Source organism: Tachypleus tridentatus, unplaced genomic scaffold (genome assembly GCF_004210375.1).
Source record: "Tachypleus tridentatus isolate NWPU-2018 unplaced genomic scaffold, ASM421037v1 Hic_cluster_2, whole genome shotgun sequence".
Lineage (NCBI taxonomy): Eukaryota > Metazoa > Arthropoda > Merostomata > Xiphosura > Limulidae > Tachypleus > Tachypleus tridentatus.
In genome coordinates, this window is record NW_027467782.1 from 13787077 (window position 1) to 13806909 (window position 19833).

The 19833-nt window shown below is 32.8% G+C and overlaps 2 protein-coding genes across 5 annotated transcripts in view; both read left to right on the plus strand.

Moving 5' to 3' along the window:
• Positions 1-19833, plus strand: part of LOC143242162 (sodium- and chloride-dependent GABA transporter 1-like) — a 532318-nt gene that overhangs the window by 283520 nt on the left and 228965 nt on the right. The gene's annotated exons all lie outside the window — the stretch shown is intronic.
• Positions 251-19682, plus strand: LOC143243230 (uncharacterized). Its single transcript, XM_076487082.1, has 11 exons — positions 251-357; positions 5484-5574; positions 9806-9857; positions 10864-10968; positions 11444-11499; positions 12752-12857; positions 15069-15211; positions 16482-16601; positions 17053-17150; positions 18929-19046; positions 19665-19682. The coding sequence occupies exons 1-11, from the start codon at positions 251-253 to the stop codon at positions 19680-19682; spliced, it is 1014 nt and encodes a 337-aa protein (XP_076343197.1).

Here is a 19833-nt window from a genome sequence, read left to right on the forward strand (position 1 = left end):
AATTTCGATGAAAGTTACATGAGGGTTATCTGCGCTAGCCGTCTCCAATTTTGCAGCGTCAGACAAGAGGGATAGCAGCCAGTCATTAACATCCAACGTCAACTCTTGGGCTACTCTTTTACCAACCAATAGTGAGATTAATCGTCACATTATAACACACCGACGAATGAAAGGGCGAACATGTTTGGTGTGACCGGGATTCGAACCCGTGACCCTCAGATAACGAGTCAAGTGCCCAAACTACCTGGTCATGTCAGGTCGACATTTGGAGGTAAGGAAAACAAAAAATATAGAAAATGAAATGGATGATAAACTTGAGGAGGCTATAGTTATAGGTGGTTCCTTGACAAGACGTGGGTAAATAAGAAGAAAAGAATCAGATTTTGGCACCTAGGGAAACAGGTGAAGGATATAACTGGCAGAACAGGCGATATAAAGGGGTTAGTAGAGATAAAGTTTTTTGCGGTGCAAGTGTACGAGACAGGGGTCAGTGCTAAGTTAAACTAAGTGCAAAAAGAAATTGAGGCAGAGAAACGTTTCGCATTAGAAATGAGAATAGAGCAGAGATACCAACTATTTCAAATGACTTAGCGTAATGATTGTAGACAGAGCCCTTTATCATTTGTAGCCACGAGGCCTGACCAATGTTTCTAAACTGTTTATTATTATATTATTATTATAACTGTTATTATTTATTGTTGCTATAGATTGCTCATTTGTGACTGTGTTTTTTGTTTGTATTTAGTAAATAAATTAAAAAAGTCTTTTGAAATTATGTATTTTATTTAGTTCAGAGTAACAAACACTGGTAAAACAATATATTTGCAAAAACGGCTCGTTTGGGTTGAGAAAATATTTTACATAGAAGAGCGAACCTGACGATGACCGAAGAAGGTCGAAACGTTGTTCGCTTTTCTATGTAAATTATTTTCTCAACCCAAACGAACCGTTTTTGCATATATATTTCTCTACAAGTGGGTTTTCTCGACATCACTGATAAAACAACATTTAACATGCACAAACAGTAAGCAGAAAAAGCCTCTCTTTAAGGACTAGTTTATATCATTTTATGACACTTATTGTAATAGTTTTGAAGCTGTTGCAGCCTTTGCTTTCATGAGAATGTCTCTGGATGCTTGGGAGTTATAACAACAAACGAGAAATACTCATCTACGCGAGCGCTGATTGGCTGACAAGCACTGATGACGTAACTATGGATTCCTCCACGTTTCCAGTATGAAGAAGCACCGCTCTCAAACTATTGGTAGACGTCGGACATACAAATATTTTTTTTATTATTTCCAGCACAAACATGATTATCGCAATTAGCCATTTGGACTATGTCTTTTATTTATTGTCAAAATTTATTTGTATCTCACTAGAAATTTTCTTTTCACCCCTTTCAAGCCCTGTCGGAACAATTTATCACTTTTTTATATAGGTCTATATAATATATAATAATTTGGGAGTTGCAACAAGTCGTAATATTTGTTTGTATGAGAGTATAGTTGTAATGTATACACCAAAATCGTAATGATTACGCTCAAATCGTAATGGTTGGCATCTCTGTAGAACTAGCCATAATGGTGGACGTATAAAAAGTGAAATAATTACTATAGCAGTGCATGGAGGAAAATTTGACATAATGAGACAACTGAGAAATGGTTAAACATGTATGGTTTTGATGACACAAGATCTTTGAAATATAGGATTACAGGCTATTTAATAGGAATAGAGTACAAAAGAGGCAGAGGAATGACATAATATGCAAAATATGAGCTAGACAACAGCAAGGGGATTAAATCCATTTGGGTTTCTATTTATCATAATAAAGGACAAAGAAATTTAGTGAGAATTTGTTACAGTCTATTAAATTATACGTCACGAGCAAAAAGAAAACTGGTGAAACAAGCGTAGGCATTAAAGTAAACGTACAACGATAAATCAGTTGTACCTCATTCCTTAGACATTTTAAAATTGACGTCAGACAATTTTTGCTGATATATGTATATATATATATATACACACACATAAAATACAATGCACTGTTAAAACATTGTACAGTTTCAAATATCTCGACAGTTAATACAAACAACCGTATGAGACTAAATTTACACAGCACGTGAATGTGCTCAGACACAAATGTTATCTTATTGTCATAACATAATTAATAATCACACGATCTAGGTGTTTTTCAAAAGTTGGAACAGGCTCACTAACCATATTGGGTTTGTTAACAAATTTTCCCCTGGCCAAATCGTTTCCAAACAATAATGACATACTATTAATTGGCATAGTAGGTCTCACTACACCCACAACTCGAAACTAGGTCTGATGTTAAATAAATGTTATGAAGAGGAACATTATCAAAGCTACCTTCAATATCCTGAGTGACGATAGACCAGCAATGGCAGGACTCGAACCTAAAGTTAATATGCTCTCTAACAATTGTAGTTGAGTCGCTCTAGTACCACGTAAAATACGTACGGGTTGGAGATTAGCAGTGTCGTTTATGAAATTACAGAACCAACAGCCACAAAAAGTTTGAATTCCTCCCTAACTACGTTAGCCCTTAAGTTTTTGTCCAATCTGCTAGAAGATTTCGTACTACAGGAACTGCATTTTTAATAGTATCCTCAACTTTAGGAGTACAGGTTTCTGCTTAGCTGGCAGAACTTTCTTTTTATGAAAAGTGGTTTCATGAGTTAAAGTTTACTCATTGGAAAGAGCAGCTGCTTTCATGTAATGTCATTAACTTTATTTTTGTGGAAATAAGTTTTGACATCGTAACTTGTACAGCATTTAAATTTCTAAATTATGCATAATTAACTTAATTTATCAAAACTAGTGTCAATATGCATAGAATTACAACACTTATCAAAATAAACCTCTTTTTCATGGGCGAATTGCATATGTGTTTGACCATCAAGATTGAAGTAACCTCGAAACTTTTGGCGATAAGATTCTGGAACTAGGTCATATACTTAGAGGATAACTGCTTTAGTATTATCATAATCTGTGCAATCTTCCAGAAAGAGAGCAGCACAAGCTCCTTGTGTGTGTGTGCGTTTTCTTATAGCAAAGCCACATCTGGCTGTCTGTTTTACCAGTGAAAACACTGCAGCAATAATGGCCATTTATCGCTAGGCCAGTCCATGATTTAAGCAACTTTCTCCAAATGTTCTAAATATTTATCAGCTTAATTTTCATGAAATTGTGGTATCTTAATATGCCGACTAAATTCAGAGTTCTCATTTTGCCTTTGTCAACTGAAGTTGAGTCTAAAATTTATTTCTTTTGCCCTATTTATTTTCTGGCTTTCATATAGTTCTGTTCAGCCTCGAGATGTTTACTTTCCATTTCGATACGGGTTACCTCTTTCTGGGCTTCTTTCTTGTCTTAATTAATGCTGACTTTTCTAAACTAGCCTCACACCCTTTTTATTTACTGTTCTATGTTTAAAAAACAACAGTTTAAGAACTTATTTGTAAACAGTAATAAAAATGTTGATCTACGAAAACACAGCCAAGACCGAACATTTTGTGAAGGTCAGTTTTATAAGTCTCCCATTGGTACAGCGGCAAGTTTACGGTATACAACGCTAAAACTAGGGATTCGATTCCTTTCGGTAGGCTCAGCGGATAGCTCGATGTGGCTTTGCTATAGGAAAACACTTAAGAATAGTAAAACTTTTGAGTACGTAAGTCTTGTAATATTTACTGTTAATGTGCAAACTTTCGTGAACATATACATAATAAATAAAAAATTATAGCATGAACACTATAAGCAGAACGAAATGGTTATAAGGTCAATCTCCGTGATCGAACCCCTGCTGAAAGAGTTAATGAAATCATAATTATGGGTGATTTAATTTCAGGCATGTAGATCGGGAGAGACTAGAATTAATCCGTTAGGGAGATACGTTTTTTGAAAACTGTTAAAGATACTTTTATTCATAAATTAACCTAGGAACCTTCTAGAAACAATGCTACATTGAAGCCACAGATTATTTTTCAACTTTAAGGTATGGGCTTGTTATAAGAGTGACAGTCAAGCCCTTAACGTGTTTGGTGAGTTGAAGAATACTATTGAATGACAACTTCCCCCCTGATTGTATATTGGCTTTACTGTTGAGTACAAGCACAACTATTGTGTTGTTTAGTTAACATAATTTTATAAATGATTACTTTTGAAACAACATATTTTTGACATTACAGTGGTTTGACGAATTCCAAGTGAACAAAAGAAGTCTTATTTCAGTTTCTAAGTTCTCGGTCTATTATTTTATCCAATGCTTAGTAGGATTGACCACGACTTTATGATGCTCTCTACAACTGAAAGGACAAGCATGTTTGGTAGGATGGTGATTTGAACTCGCAACTGTCAGACTGCAAGTCATGCAACGTAATCATCTGTGCATGTTAGGCCTTGTCAGTTGGATTCTGAAGTTATTAAACGAGCGTGCACGAATGCTTCAGAGGAAATGAGTATTATTTGAAGCTTTATAAACAATTGTGATACACAACATTGAACCAAGTTTTTGTCATATGTGTGGGTTTACATTCATTTGACTTGTTTGGAATATATTATTCTTAAAATGATTGAATTTTGTTATGTCCATTTATTGTTCAAATTCATCACCAACTACAGAGTATTCAGTCCCATGAACCTGACAATCCATTGTAATACAAAAAAGTGAGGAAGGATGATTAAATATATAAGAAAACAGTTTCTATTTACAAAAAAATCTTCGAAAGTATCTTCTGAAGTTTGCATTCAACCTAAATAACAATCGCATACTGCATAAGCAATATATATATAACATATCTAAATCAGCTGTTACTAACATACGAAGAATGACGAAACCTGAATGATATAATACCTTGACTAATTTTAATATTCGAATGGTGAGGCTGTGCTACTTCAGGTAGTTTATAAAAATGTTCATTTCTGCTAAGTTATCAACAGTAAGTTAAATAATTCTGAAATGTTTATACAGTATATGATGACATACTTGTTCTTATTCTAATAGACATTTTAACAATGTTAAATACACACAAAAATACAGCACACAGAATGGACACTTTCAGTTCAAGACTGTTTGTTTTGGAATTAGGCATAAAGCTCACCATGGTCATTACGGCAATCGAAAATCCGGTTTCTCGTGCTATGAATTCCAAGACATGCCACTGTGCTACTGGGAGACAATTCAAGAGAGAGAATTACAGCTTTATATTAGAAACAATCTTAAAAGACCTTAGTGAACTGATATTAAGCTATGCAATTTGTCTGAGTATACGAAAGTGTATTGTTAAATTTTCTCCCCCCCCCTCACACCAACCTATCCTGAGTAAACCGAGAAAGTTCTCAATCTATATTAAATAATGTAGTAACTAAATAGTATATGAAGAATTTTTAGACAAACACGATGTTAAAAAACCTTAGATAATAAATTTTTGGTCTGATGTGATTTCTTTATTCAGAAACAAGCACCGAGCTTCAAAAGCAAAGGTGGATGAGACTTGGCCCGTAGAGGGATTTTACAATTATGCTAGGCCGGGATCTGTACAGAATGTGAGTACTAGTTATTAATTTTATATGTTAGACTCTAACAATAATGGATGATCTCTAACTAGAATAAAACAATGATCTTAATATCGAGAGGTTGATACATCACAATATTGTTACAGTCAAATAATGTCTGATGGTCAAACACAGTTCCTATTGGAAAAGTTTCTATTGTAAGACAGTTGTGTAAAGTAATTATTCAGAATTATCTTAGTAAAGTGTACTCAACCCTCTTTATACTCTAAATTTTTGTTTATAATGTACTGAACCCTCAGTTTACTCAGATGTTTGGTTTATAGTGTACCCAACTTTTTGCAACTAATGGATTTGATGACCCCCATTGGTAACTCTCAGATTAATTATATAATCTCTGCATTTTAGATTTATGGAAACGATTTTTTCTAATTGTGTATAGAAATGACCATGCTCTTAATTTCACCTGAAAAGATGATCAGAGAAATTTCAAAACGTAAATATTATTTGTCTTAATTCGAGGCTTTTTCTTATGTGGATGAGTTTGCGTTCCCAAATGCATTTGAAAACGTTATGAGAAAAGTAAATGTCATGAATAAAAACAAATGTACTTTCTTCTATAAGATTACACACACAGGTGCTGACTTTCACACACATGCAGTTGTATCTAATATTTCATTGTTCACCAACAAAATTAGGTTTATGATAAAGTTTATTTGGAATTTGTGGAAGCAATTGGTGTATCAAAATAGTTTAAAAACACATCACTATACTTTGCTGACCGTTTTCCAATTTAAATCTTATAAATTTAAATAAACTTGCAATGAAGAATGTGGCAAGTTTAGCCTTTTTATTGGTGTTGTTGGGATAATTCTGATGTTTAGAAATAACGAGTAATGTCGTTTGTAATGTCAGAGTATAGACATCTCAAATGTAGGAATTGACCCTGAAAGGTAGTGTTTGTACAAATCAAATGTAGGAATTGACCCTTAAAGGTAGTGTTTGTACCAAGAAAGATAGAAATAATTAAAATGTAAATAGAAAGAGCTCTCAGTGCATTTGTAATGTAGTTAGCAGCAAATGTAGATCTGGAAATGCCAGTAATGATGCCTAAAAAAGATCTGTATATTTAAGAGAACAAAATGAGATCATCTTTTACAAACCATTCAATGACAATCTCACTCTCTGTTTAAAGAAATTCAACACAGAGAGTATAGAAGAAATTAACAAATCTTGGTAACAGCTTTTAATATGTGTTACTTGTGTTCAACAGGAAGCAATGCTTAGAAGTGGTGGCAACTGTGTGTCTCATGTTTGTTTAGGTTTTGAACCAGCTGTTTACTATGTATGAATTTTGTTGAAAATAACTAACGTTTAGTTTTGGTATCAGCTGTTTAACTCCAAGATTGTATAACATGAACCAATGTTTAACCTTGAAAGAAACTGTTTAACATATTCCTAGACTTTTCAACAGGCAACTGTTAATGTTACATCACTTTTAATCTTGATGATAACACAATTTCTGACTTGTTCAACAGGAACTGATATAGAAATATATAATTTTTAATCCTGTTAACAGATGGATAGGGTTATTTAGTATGCTTCAACATAGTTTAACAGGAACTAACATAAGAATGCTAAGCTGTTGTTAACAAACAGTTACAGACACCATTATTTCTTTCGATATGACATACATACAGATTTCTTTTGATCTCTCCTTTCATTAAACAACAATGATGTCAGTACTATTACAAAACCATTCTTAGATACATTGTAATGTTTTTTACAATTACTGATGTTGTGAAAATTGGATGATACCTCTTCTTACTAAAGAATGAGAAAATAACCTTTTTGAAATGTTATACAGTTGGCATACTGGCAGCTGCTTGAATTATGCAATTACTTACTGCCTCCATGCAGTTGTTAACAGATGGAAGACTGAGGACTGCAGGACCAAGTTCCTAAAGAGTGGTAAAAAAAGTCAGTCAATCTGGTCCAACTTCCACCATGGCACTTAAGTAAGAGGGCACTGACCACAGCCATTCTCTCTTAAAACAATGGGTAGTTTCACTGTACCACTTACCATTGTCATCTCTCCAAGAAAAGTGAAGGGGAACAGATAGATACGTGGATCCACAGCAGTAAAAGACTGACTAGGTGCATGGAAATAGGGAAAAGAACCACTACTGAAGAGAGATAGGTTGTGATCTGAGAACATATTTTCAATGGAACAATCCCTCATGTATATATTAGTACTACTCCACAGGGGAGTGTCTGTTAAAATCCCCCCAAAATGAAAAATAGAGATGGCAACTGTTCTGTAACACCATCATAGTGTGACTGATTGTCTCTCAGGAAGACAAGAGAACAAACAATGATGGTATTCTACTTACAGTTGATTGTTGGTGTGTGTGTGTGTGTGTGTATATTGGTCTACATGCCTTATCCACAATCTTGTGGTTACAAATGAGTTATAGAATCTGTACTGTTGAGGGTGAGAAAGTATATAGTTCATTGCACTTACATTTATTTATACATGACTAATGCTTGAACCTGTTGTTCCATTTTTCACACATTCTACTTTCATTCCCACCTTCCTGTGTAAAGAACATACCTGTTCCAGAAGTACCCCATTTATGGGCTTTATTCATCTCAGAGTACATCTGTTCATTCTGGATAGTTAGTTATTCTGCTGTGCTTCTTAACTGACCCTTTTACCTTTATAGAGTGAAGATAATACCACATCAGAAGTTATTTTTTGACATCAAAATATAACAAAAAATATTTTTCAGCAAAGCTTAGAGTGCAAAGAGTAATTGAGATAGCTTTGTGTGATAGGAGATAGATACCTATCAAAAATACATTTTAAATGTAAAAGTGTTAACGTTTGTATCTCAGCACAAGAGATTTGCATGTTTAACTGGTTGGTGAAATAAGTAAGAGCTTCAAATTTTTTACACTGAGAATTAAAACTATTATATGAATTTTTGTCTTTGCAGAATATTGCTACTGAGATTCTGATAATCTTACGTCAATCATTTGACATATTTTATTTAATGATCCTAGAAATAAAGACAAAAATAAGAAAGAAAAAAATGGCTGTTCCAAAACAACAACAACCAACTTAAAGACATTTTATGAGCCATTATGGCGAGGCTAAAATTTAAACTTTTCTTTGAAGTTGGCTTTCCATTTTCCGTATCTTGTTGAACAACGTGATCAAATTTAATAAGTCAAGGATTATAACTACTGTTATTCCAGGGGGATGGGGGGACTATACAATTTCCAACAAGATAATATACAACTCTCCTCCCATATAGTGAATACGGTGTTAAAATAGACTCTCAGTGGTGGGAAAGATTTTCAGTAACTTCTCGTAATGCCGTCTCACTCGCATGTGTGTGTTACCAAATATTAACGTGGTGAACCCCAAACCACGTGTAAAGTTACCAGCATTTAGAAACTGATTACCTTTACTGTAAAGATATTTGAACGTATTATATAAATTTTATTCTCTTTCAACATAACTCCAGTTACGACAGAAAGTGTTCGTATCCCTTGCGTCCCGAGTAGTTTTTTGCTCATAACTTAAAAAGTATCACGATAAGGCTTATAGAAAGATAATATATTACAAATATTATACCAATACACATCTACATAAATTATTTTGTGAATTAAACGACAAATAAACTGATTGAGGTATGTAAGAAAGCATATAGATAAACCCTTCACCTATTGGAAGAGGAATATTAAAGGGAATACTTTTAAATTAAGTAGCAAAACTATGCACTTATACACACCTGAAACAGTATATCGCATCATGTGAATATGATATATGGTATATATAATGTGGTGTAAATCTTGACACCTAACGAACAACAGCACTGTCAAAGTTATTTGTTAACTCTACACTGGTTACTTAACCGTCGTTTCGTTGAATGTAGCCAACAGTAACATTTTTATTTGATGTAAATAAGAGTTGCAACAAAACTAGCAATATAATTCAACAATAATAATTTCCATTATTTAAGTGTTTATTCGTTTTTTATTTTAGAAAACTTAGCTTAAAGCATAATAAAATTTTTCACCTGTTCTATTCGAGAAATTACTTCTCCCCATAAAAAAAGAAAAAAATTAGATACCGTGAATTCTACACTTTTGAATTCGTGGGACATTATTTAACATGTGTAATTATTTTTGTAATAATTTCTTAATTATTTATAATTTACATGCTTGTTAATTGTTAATCGTTGTTTATTTCCAGTTGGATGCGTTGTCCCACTCAAGCACTTTATTGGAATGGAGAGCTCAGCAAAGTATGTTGGTTAAATATTTTCGTTGCATGAAGTTATTATTAAGAAAGTGAAGCACCCGCTTCAAAGACGCCCGCAGAAATTTATCACTCTAAATATCAGTATAGTGATATTGTGAATTGAATAGAAACTCACGTAAATATGCTGAATGAAGAAAGAAAGAATTGTGTTTCTAATATGGCAGGGAGGAAATGCCCTTCTTGACCCCTCCATTGCAGACGCCAATGACATGCCTAACCTCACGCCCATTATATCATGATTTATGTTATTCACGTGTTCCAAATACTATTATACTCTATCTTTCCGGATATTAAAAATTCAGATCTTTTAATTGTCTGAGTTAATGTACTCTGATTTTACATTCCGAAGTACAGAGACCTTGATTTTAGTCGCCACAGTGTACAGATTCTGAATTTAGTTTCCGGAATGTATAGGATAAGAGTTTGACGTGTGTGTATATCTAGTAATATGAATAGATGGTTAGGGCGCTCGACTCGTAATATGAGGGTCGCGGGTTCAAATCCCCGTCATATCAAATATGCTTGTCCTTTCAGCCATAGGGGCGTTATAATGTGACGGTCAATCCCATTATTCGTTGGTAAAAGAGTAGCCCAAGACTTAGCTGTGGGTAATGATGACTAGTTGCCTTCTCTCTCGTCTTACACTGCTAAATTAGGGATGGCTAGCGCAGAAAGCCCTCGTGTAGCGTTGCGCGAAATTCAAAATCAAACAAATCTGCTTTAATAAATATAGTTTCTTGTGCTTCCTTACCCCCCTTGTGATTGAATTAAGAGACGAGGCACGTACATTAAATTTGTCTGTTGTAGTTCTTTCTTATTATTTCTATTAATTAATAAATAATAAAAAATCTTCATTTTGCATTCTTATGCTATTGACACTACCCTAACTGCCCCTACACTGTGCGAAATGCTGGACTAGATTATAAAAATCGCAAAACGATAAGAATTTGAAAATATAGAGCTATTAAAGACACTGTTCTTTTATCTAGGAGATTACGGAACGCAATTAGAACAACTGAGGCGAAACCGTACGGAGGAAATACAAGAACTGAATTCGAAGCTGACAGCAACGCACAAAGAAGAGACCGAAACGTGTAAGTTTTCTTCCAAATTGTCACATTAAAGTCATTCTCAGTATGAGATAAACCTAATGTCTGTTACGAACATTTAGATGGATAACAGACCTAACCGTTAATTTTGAGTTTATAGCATATTTTAGGAGAGTTAGAGCTAACAAAATGAAACAAAAGATCATACAATGGATTGTCTCTATTCTGCCCACTGACTCACAATTTGTGAGCCATGGTTTAAATCTCAATCATCGAACATGCTTGTGCTTTCCACTGTGTGTTCGATATAAAGAGACAATCAATTGCACTATCCGTTGGTGAAAGAGTTATCCAAGAATTAGTTGTGGTTAGTATAGATCTATTTGCTTCTTCTGTTTTCGTTACTACAAATCTTGTAAGCTTAATATCTTACAGTAAATGGAATTACAGGTTCTTTAAGGCACTTTATTTCGGTTGAAGTAAAATGTGTGTAAACAGCAACAACTATTATTTATTTTAGTGGCCTTTAACCACCAGGAAGAATTTAGAAAATTACGAGCTGAGTATGACAAAGAGGTGAGTTTAATAACACTTTCAGAGTTACTGATTTCTCGTTACCAATCATAATGAAATTCTTAAACTTATTCGTTTTCTTAAATTTTCATCTGATACTTCACTGGTCGAGTACAACAGATGTTAATCTAAAAAACATTTGTAGAACACAAGTTTAAGTATTTAGGCTTAATTGAATGAAGTGAGCTTGATTATTTAGGCTTAAGTTAATGAAGTAGGTTTGATAGATGTAACTTCTGTATGTGCTTCGTTTTTAATTCCCGTCACACCAAACATGCTCGCTCTTTCAACCATGTGGGCGTTATTATGTTTCGGTTAATGTCACTATTCGTTGGTAAAAGAGTAGCTCAAGAGTTGGCGGTGGACGGTGGTGACTAGCTGCCTTCCCTCTTGTCTTACACTGCTAAATTAGGGATGATTAGCACAGATAGCTCTCGTGTAGCTTTGCGCAAAATTCAAAACAAACCAAATCATTATTAATTAATTGCATTGAATTCATATTTGTGAAATTTGGTTTGTTTTTTTTCGTAATATGATTTAATCGTTCGAAATTTAATTTAATTTGTTCAAAAAAAAAGTTTTTTTTCTTTGGATACCGCAATTTCGTCTTTACTTTCAAACACTAAGATATATAAAGAAGGAACTTTGTCTCAGTTAAAGTATTAGCCTGGTATAAGAGCTGTTTCTTAGACCATATTCTAATAATGATACAAAATAAGAAGAGAACTTATGAATTATGACTCGATTTTAATTTATATTTGAGAGTTTATTTAGTTTTATCGTTTTAGTTCCAAGCAAGTTGACTTAATGAAAGAACCGCGGTCTAAAGTTGTAAACTTAGTCTCAAAAAATTGGTTATGTCTGGCGTGGCCAGGTGGTTAAGGCTCTCGACTAGTAATCCGAGGGTCGTGAATTCGAATTCTCGTCACACCAAACACGCTCGCCCTGTCAGCCGTGGGAGCGTTATAATGTGAATGCCATTCCCATTATTCGTTGGTAAAAGAGTAGCCAAAGAGTTGGCGGTGGATGGTGAAGACTAGCTGTCTTCCCTCCAGTCTTACAGTGCTAAAGTAGAGACAAGCAGCGCAGATAACTCTCGTGTAGCTTTGTGCGAAATTAGAAAAGAAAAGGTGGTTACCATAACACTTTAGTGGCGTCATCTCTTGTTTTAAAATAACAAACAACAAAATATATTATTTATGCTTAAAACACTTGATAGCAGTTTAAATGAATTGCATTTCATATTTTCCTGAAGATTGAAGACTTGAAAAATATCCATGCACAGTCCGTCAAAGATGTCCAGAACGAAAACATTCAAAAAGTTGCATCTTTGAAAGAACTACACAATCGTGAAATTGAAGGTAACCTTTGTTGATATTCAAACATAAAAAACTTATGTGCAATTAAACTCATAAAGCATTGTTATTGTGAATTAAAGGATGAAATACTATAGATCTACATCTCATAATGTTGTTTTTCCTTTGAAATTCTACTCTCTTTATAAATAGAAAAGGAAGAATATATTAGGTTAACATATCTAAAGCACCGCTTTAAAAATAGAAATATCAGTACAGGTAGGAAACCTTTATGCGTCATTGTGTTAATTTATTGGTACATATTTATGTTCATGATGGAGACTTTTCAGATCAAAAGTTAAAAGACATAAAGAATATTTCATGTATCCAAATAACGAAACACATTTCAGATTTCTAAAAGTATTTGGAAATAAAACATTAATTAGCGAGTTCGGCAGCATAATAAAGAGTAATAAGTTCACTGAATATCACCTAGTGGTTATTAAATGAACCGAAATGGTTATTTTGGGGGGCAGATTTGCTTTCTTATTCAGTAACGCCTAATTGTTGTTGTTGACTGTTATTTTTATTTTAAAATTACTTCACAAGAATAGTAAATTTTATTTAATGTCTGTGATAAATAAGTACTTATTATTATTCATGGGATCCTATTATTTCATTCTTATTTTCGTCTCCATTTAGGGTTTCTTTTATTCATCTGTTGCTGACATTCACAGGTTCCTGATGTGTTTATGTTGACTTTATTTTCATTCATTGGTTTTTGATGTTTATATGTGGAATCTTTATTCATTCATTGGTTTCCAATATTTCTCATATTTTGTTTGATGAATTATTAGGCCTGGCATGGCTAAGGCACTTAACTCGTTATGTGAAATTCATAGGTTCAAATCCCCCTCACACCAAACATGCTTGCCCTTCATCCATGGGGACATTATAATATCACAGTCAATCTCACTTCTCGTTGATAAAAAGAATTGGCAGTGGGTGGTGATGAATAGCTACCTTCTCTTTACGCTGCGACATAAGGGATAATTAGCACAGAGCGCCCTCATGTATCTTTGCACATAATTCTAAACAAACCAATTATTAAATATTGTTTTCTGATATTACTCCAGTTTTAGTTTTTATTTCTTGTTTTTCTTGGTTAATTTTATGGTGTGTGGAAAATTTTCTAATGGTTTTTCAAAGGATCAGTATTTACGTTATTTGCCATTATTTATTATTATTTATATTATTTACATAACTTATTGTTATTTATTTTGGCATCTGTTTCAAAGTTTTGTATTTTTTGTCTTTATTTGTACATTAATTGTACCTCATTAACACAGATATAATTACAAGTTTTTCTCAGCGGACGTCTTAGGGTTTTCACTTTCTTCTTGCTTTCTCTTCCTAATCTTTCAGTCGCAACTCACTGACATTTTTAGTTATGACTTATAATGACAAGTTGGATATTAGGATTAATTATTTGTATTGTTAATGACACTTTCGACTGTTGGTAAAATGTTGAAAGTCTATTTTAAATTTCAAAATTATGAGAAGTATTTTAGAAGGGTGAGCTACCAGTTGTTACTAACCATTCTTTCAGCTGATATCAATCATATTTGTTGTCAGTAACTATACCTTCAGTTAACATCAGTCATATGTGCTGTGAGTGGCCATTCTTTCAGTTGAAATCAGTCATATTTGTTGTCAGTAACAATTTCTTCAATTGAAATTATTCATATCTGTTGTCAGTAACCATTCTTTCAGTTAACATTGGTCATAGTTGTTGTAAGCAATCATTCTTTCAGTTGACATCAGTCATACTTGTTGTCAGTAACCATTCCTTCAGTTTACATTAGTCATATTTATTGTCAGTAACTGTTCGTTAAGGTAGCACCAGTAACATCGTAACTCATTCTTTCCAGATCCACAGGATACCTGAAGTTAGGCCTGAACAATGATTAATTTCTGTTAGGTGTGTCAGCTGAAATACATACTTTTGTATGAAAGTCTTAGTAGCACTGAGTTTTACATTTGTATAGGTTAGAATCTTTATTATATCACTGGAGAGGAAAAGGTTTTTGTTTGTCTGTTACAGCTTGGTTAGATTTTTGAAACATTTATTAAAATTAACTATCATCAAATGATGTTAATGCTTAGGTTCGAGGTTTAAAGGCAAATGCAAAAGACAAAAATTGATATTGAGATGGCTTTTGTCATGGCTGTATTTGTTGAGTGGTTCTGCAATATCTTTGTTTTTCTTTTCAACAGAATTAAAGAACGGCTTTGCAAAACAGATGCAACAGGCTTCAGAGAGCCACGAGAAAGCTCTAGACATCTTAAAGCAGCAGCTACAAGACCTACAGAAGCAGATGGAAAGCAATCTGCGGACAGACACCGACACCAAACTACAGGTATGATCTCTGACTGGTATCTGACTACTAGAATAGGGCCTTCAGTGGTTCAGTGATAATTTTTCAGGCTTATAACACTAAAAATTCATCACCTGTGGTGGGCAGATCGCAACTAGCTCATTGAGTAGAATAGCAAATATAGGTTGAGAAATGAGATAGACACTTTAGAAAAACATCTTTAAACAACTACAGTATTAAACCAATAATAATAATGATAATATACAACTTTACTTCATAAAATTAGAAAATTCATTTACAAAATTTTGTCTGGATGTTTTTTTTCAACTGATTACCAATTTTGTGGAAACAATACTAAAATTATTTCAACTTTCCTACTTTGAAGTAAGTTTGTCAAAAATATTTCAATGGCTTAATTTTCTGTTTTCTTTAAATAAAAGATATTCCATATTATTAACTTTTCTATTTTAAACTTGTTTTCTTAAGAAAGTCTTATAAGCAACATGGCATAAATAAAATATATAATTTTCGAAAATCAACTTGTATATTACTGGTAAGTGTGTTTTGTTTTGTTTTTTAAGAATGATTACCATTTCATTCTCCAATATGTTGCATTTGTCATTATAAACTGAAATTGTTTATAACCAAATCCAGGACTTTAGAAATAGGTAAACTTCATCGGTATTGAGTTTTAACAACGAAGCCTGATAGATGAGACTCATTGTCGCTTAACTTGGTCAAGCAGCTACCCAGTAATGATATTATTTTTTTACTTCATTATTTTAATGCCCTCTAGTGGAGTAATTTTATGAAAGAGATACAATTCTAGAAATTTTCTGATGTGACAAGCTAATGTTTGCTAAAATATTCATTTTGTCCACACTAAATAATGGAATAATTTTAATACCTGTGTATATTAATGATTTTATACCTCTACTAAAAAAACACAAACAAAAAACACTCAAATAAAGTCAGTGGATTTATCTATAGAATACACTTAAATTTTTAATATTGTATTTAATGTTTAATCTGGTGTGATATGTTAATATCATTAGTGAGTTTTATTATGTTTAAAACAAAAAATAAATCACACTAAATCATGGATGATTATATTATTACTTACATATAAAGATATGAGAGAAGAAGCTACAATGTTTGTTTGTTTGTCTGTTTTTTATGAATATTTGCACAAAGCTACAAAAGGGCTAATTGCTCGTCCAAAATAAAAACACATCTGTGTGAGTAAAACTACATCATCAAACATGCCATTAGTTATACGTGTTGAAATAAAAGGAATACATTTTCTTTGCAGAGGATTCTTGATCAGAATTGGTATCTTGAACAAGAAGTCGAAAGTTTTAAAACTGTGCTTGAATTCAAGGTTGGAGACGTACATCGCCTTCGTAAAGAAAACCTGGAAATGCAGGAAGAGGTTATTTTTACTTTTTTATTGTTTTTTGTTGCAATATTTATTTAGGGTTTAAGTATCTCAAAAAAAAAAAGAAATATAGACAGCTATACTACATTATTGTATTGTTTTAAGTGACACAGTTTCACATGGTCAGGATCAAATAGTGATCTAGACTTATTATAATAATATTATAAACATAGCTAAGCAAGATAGTTATTCATTACAATCAAATGGCTATGTAGATTTATTACCTATTTAAGTATAGTCAAATAAAAACAACATATTGTTAGCATCAGTGAGCCGTATAGACTTGTTACATTATTCGAGACTATATATATGTTGTTAAACACACTATCACATTGTTAGGATCAAAGAGCCATCTTTTAGAATTGTTACATTATTATAGAATATGTAAACAAATTTATTTGTATATATTTCAAATTAAAGTTTGTTTTTTATTTTAAATCACTAGTTGAATGAGTTACCATCAGCAAGAAAAGAAATTCAGAAGTTAAAGGCCAGAAACGAAGATTTACAAGCGATGTTGGACGAGAAAGTTCGAATTGAGAGGTAATAGGAGTTCCAGCAACTAGACTACTGCTAAGTCCAAAGTGAACTAAATCATTTGAAGTTGTGATCAAATACGATTACCAGTTTACAGGTTAACTGTAAACGTATGACCAAACAGCAAACACCACAATCATAATTAAGGAGTGTCTTCTCATTTTCCTGATTTAATTCCAAGTTTATTTGCATTGATATCGTTATTGCTTGTACAGTTATTGTTAAAAATTAAATTAAAACAACAATTATTTGTAAGAACCTTTTGAGATTTTAATTTGATATTACGTTTTATTGCTTTCTCCTTGACACAAAAGCTGGTGCCAACTGTTGTTATTCATTTACTGTAACTCTGTAGTGAACTACATTTTCCTTGACACAAGTGAATTAACCATAACTATGTGTATTTGTTTCAATTATAATCCATTAAGAATATATCCAGTTTAGATTAAGTTACTTTTTGTATGTAATTGTTTAACATAATGAGGGGAACAGCAGTGTTAACGTCTGTGATATGATTTATTTTATCCTCATTTCATCCAACATAATGTCATAATGAGGCTTAAGATATCCCATGAGAGTGTCATTGATTTAGTCTATTATGGGTTTAACTTTTGTTTTTTTAGAACAATGAGTGTTTCTAATTAGCTAATTGTCTTAAGTAATCTATGAATTACTTTTAGTTTCAATGAAATAATTCGATAATTTTAATTTACTTTTTTCAGTATCTCTCTTAGACTATAGTTTAACCATGTTCTTCTATAATTTGACAATACTGAAAGTAAAATATAGAAATCTTAAAAGTAAAATATTTATTAAACATAAAATCACAAATTAATTCTAAAATAAAACAACAGCAACTTTTACTGTAGACAGGTTCTGAGATCAATTATTACGACAGCTCAGCAGATAGTGACATTTTAATGATTACAACAGACAGTGTAAAATTAATGATTACAACAGAGAGTGCCATTTCAATGATTACTCTCGTGACTTCTGTAAAATTACTGTTAACTATATTTATGACTTAATCACTTAAGTTGTTCATGAGTAAACATAAGATCGTAAACTTGACTTATTAGTTGTTAATAGTACAGACTCAAATTACTATATTTCATCTCATCTTGTCAAAGACTGTCTAATCTGATAAAAGAACTAATCATAATTTAATCGAGTATAACACAGTTCAAAACGTGTTTTGTAAAAGTGTGTATAGAAATAGAACACTTATTCCACCAATGACTTTGATTATAAACATGTTACTATGAACTATGTAAACATGACAGCTCATTATTAGAATCAAACAACTATCTAGACTTGTTATGTTGTTACAGAGTATGTAAACACCACATCTTTAAGGATCAAATTTTGTAATGCATGCATGTGGAGGTTATTTGTTTTTAATAAAACTATATCTGCAGAAACATGAAACGATTTTAACACAGCCACCAATATAAAACAGGTTTTGCTCTGAAACTATACATTATACATTAAGATATGATATTTGTCCCATCACTGAAAATTCCTTAATTTAAGCATTAGCTCAAAACTGGGAATTTTCAGCTGTCTGACATACCATAAATAGTTCTATACTAAAATAATTTGTACCTGGTTTATAATCCATCAGTTGTCAGATATTATTTCTGACAATATATGTCATGAAAATAATAATAAAATAAGATTAACTTGTACAAAGAACAAACTAGATCTGTTTTGCTTTGTTCAAGAAAATCGTTAGATAGTAACTGTTGTATGACTAAGTTTGACTTTCATATTTCAACTTGCAGACAGTTAAGAAGTGAAAGTATACAGCTGAAGGAAGAGTTTCAGAAAGAAGTTAAGTCAAAGTCTCGATTATCGATGGAAAATGAAGAACTCCAGTGGAGACTAAAGCAAGCAATGGAGGTAAATCATTTGCTGTCAATAGTGTCTGATTGTATGTATTGTTTCATTACACCACAGTGGGGACAATTGCTTTGTTGTGAACAATATCTGGTTGTACATTTTCTTTATAAGATAAGTACATAAATGAAAAAAATTTAGCCCCTTAAACAAATACCCAGTACCAGGTGTGGTGGTTTTCGTATAGCAAAGCCACAAAGGGCGATCTGCTCAGCCCACTGAGGGGAATCGAACCCCTGATTTTAGCGTTGTAAATCCGAAGACATACCGCTGTACCAGCGGGGGCAACCCAAGTACTTCGACTCGAATGTGGTGGTTCATTAATGTAGAATGCTAGGGCGTTTATTGTTTTTTAAGTACTAGCAGAAGTAAAACACAAATTGTGTTTGAGGGGGAGGGAACATCCACTACCTAGTTCAACCTCATATGTGTAGTATAAAGAGAAAAGGAACAGTTGCATCTTTACATTCTTTCACTGTTTGCACAGAAAGGGTGGCTATTGAGAGAAAATTTGAATGAATATTTAGAACATTCAAAACCTTTAATATTCATTTATGATTTTAAGTATATAAAACATTATAAATATTTGATCTTTATGAAAACTTTGAAATCTTTATCTAGAGTCATCGGAAATCCTAGAGGAAGAGCAGCTCGTCTGATATTACCACCCATCGCGAACTCTTGGACTACTCTTTTAACAAAACATTGAGAGATTGACGGTCACATTATAACGAGTCCACGGCTGAAAGGGCGAGCATGTTTTGGTGTGACGGGAATTCGAACCTGTGAC

Coding starts and splice junctions, on each gene's coding strand:
- LOC143243230 (XM_076487082.1), top strand. CDS start 251: ATGTCAGGTCGACATTTGGAGGTAAGGAAAACAAAAAATATAGAAAAT. Junction 5,575..9,805: donor GGCCGGGATCTGTACAGAAT/GTGAGTACTAGT, acceptor GTTTATTTCCAG/TTGGATGCGTTGTCCCACTC. Junction 17,151..18,928: donor GAGAAAGTTCGAATTGAGAG/GTAATAGGAGTT, acceptor TTCAACTTGCAG/ACAGTTAAGAAGTGAAAGTA.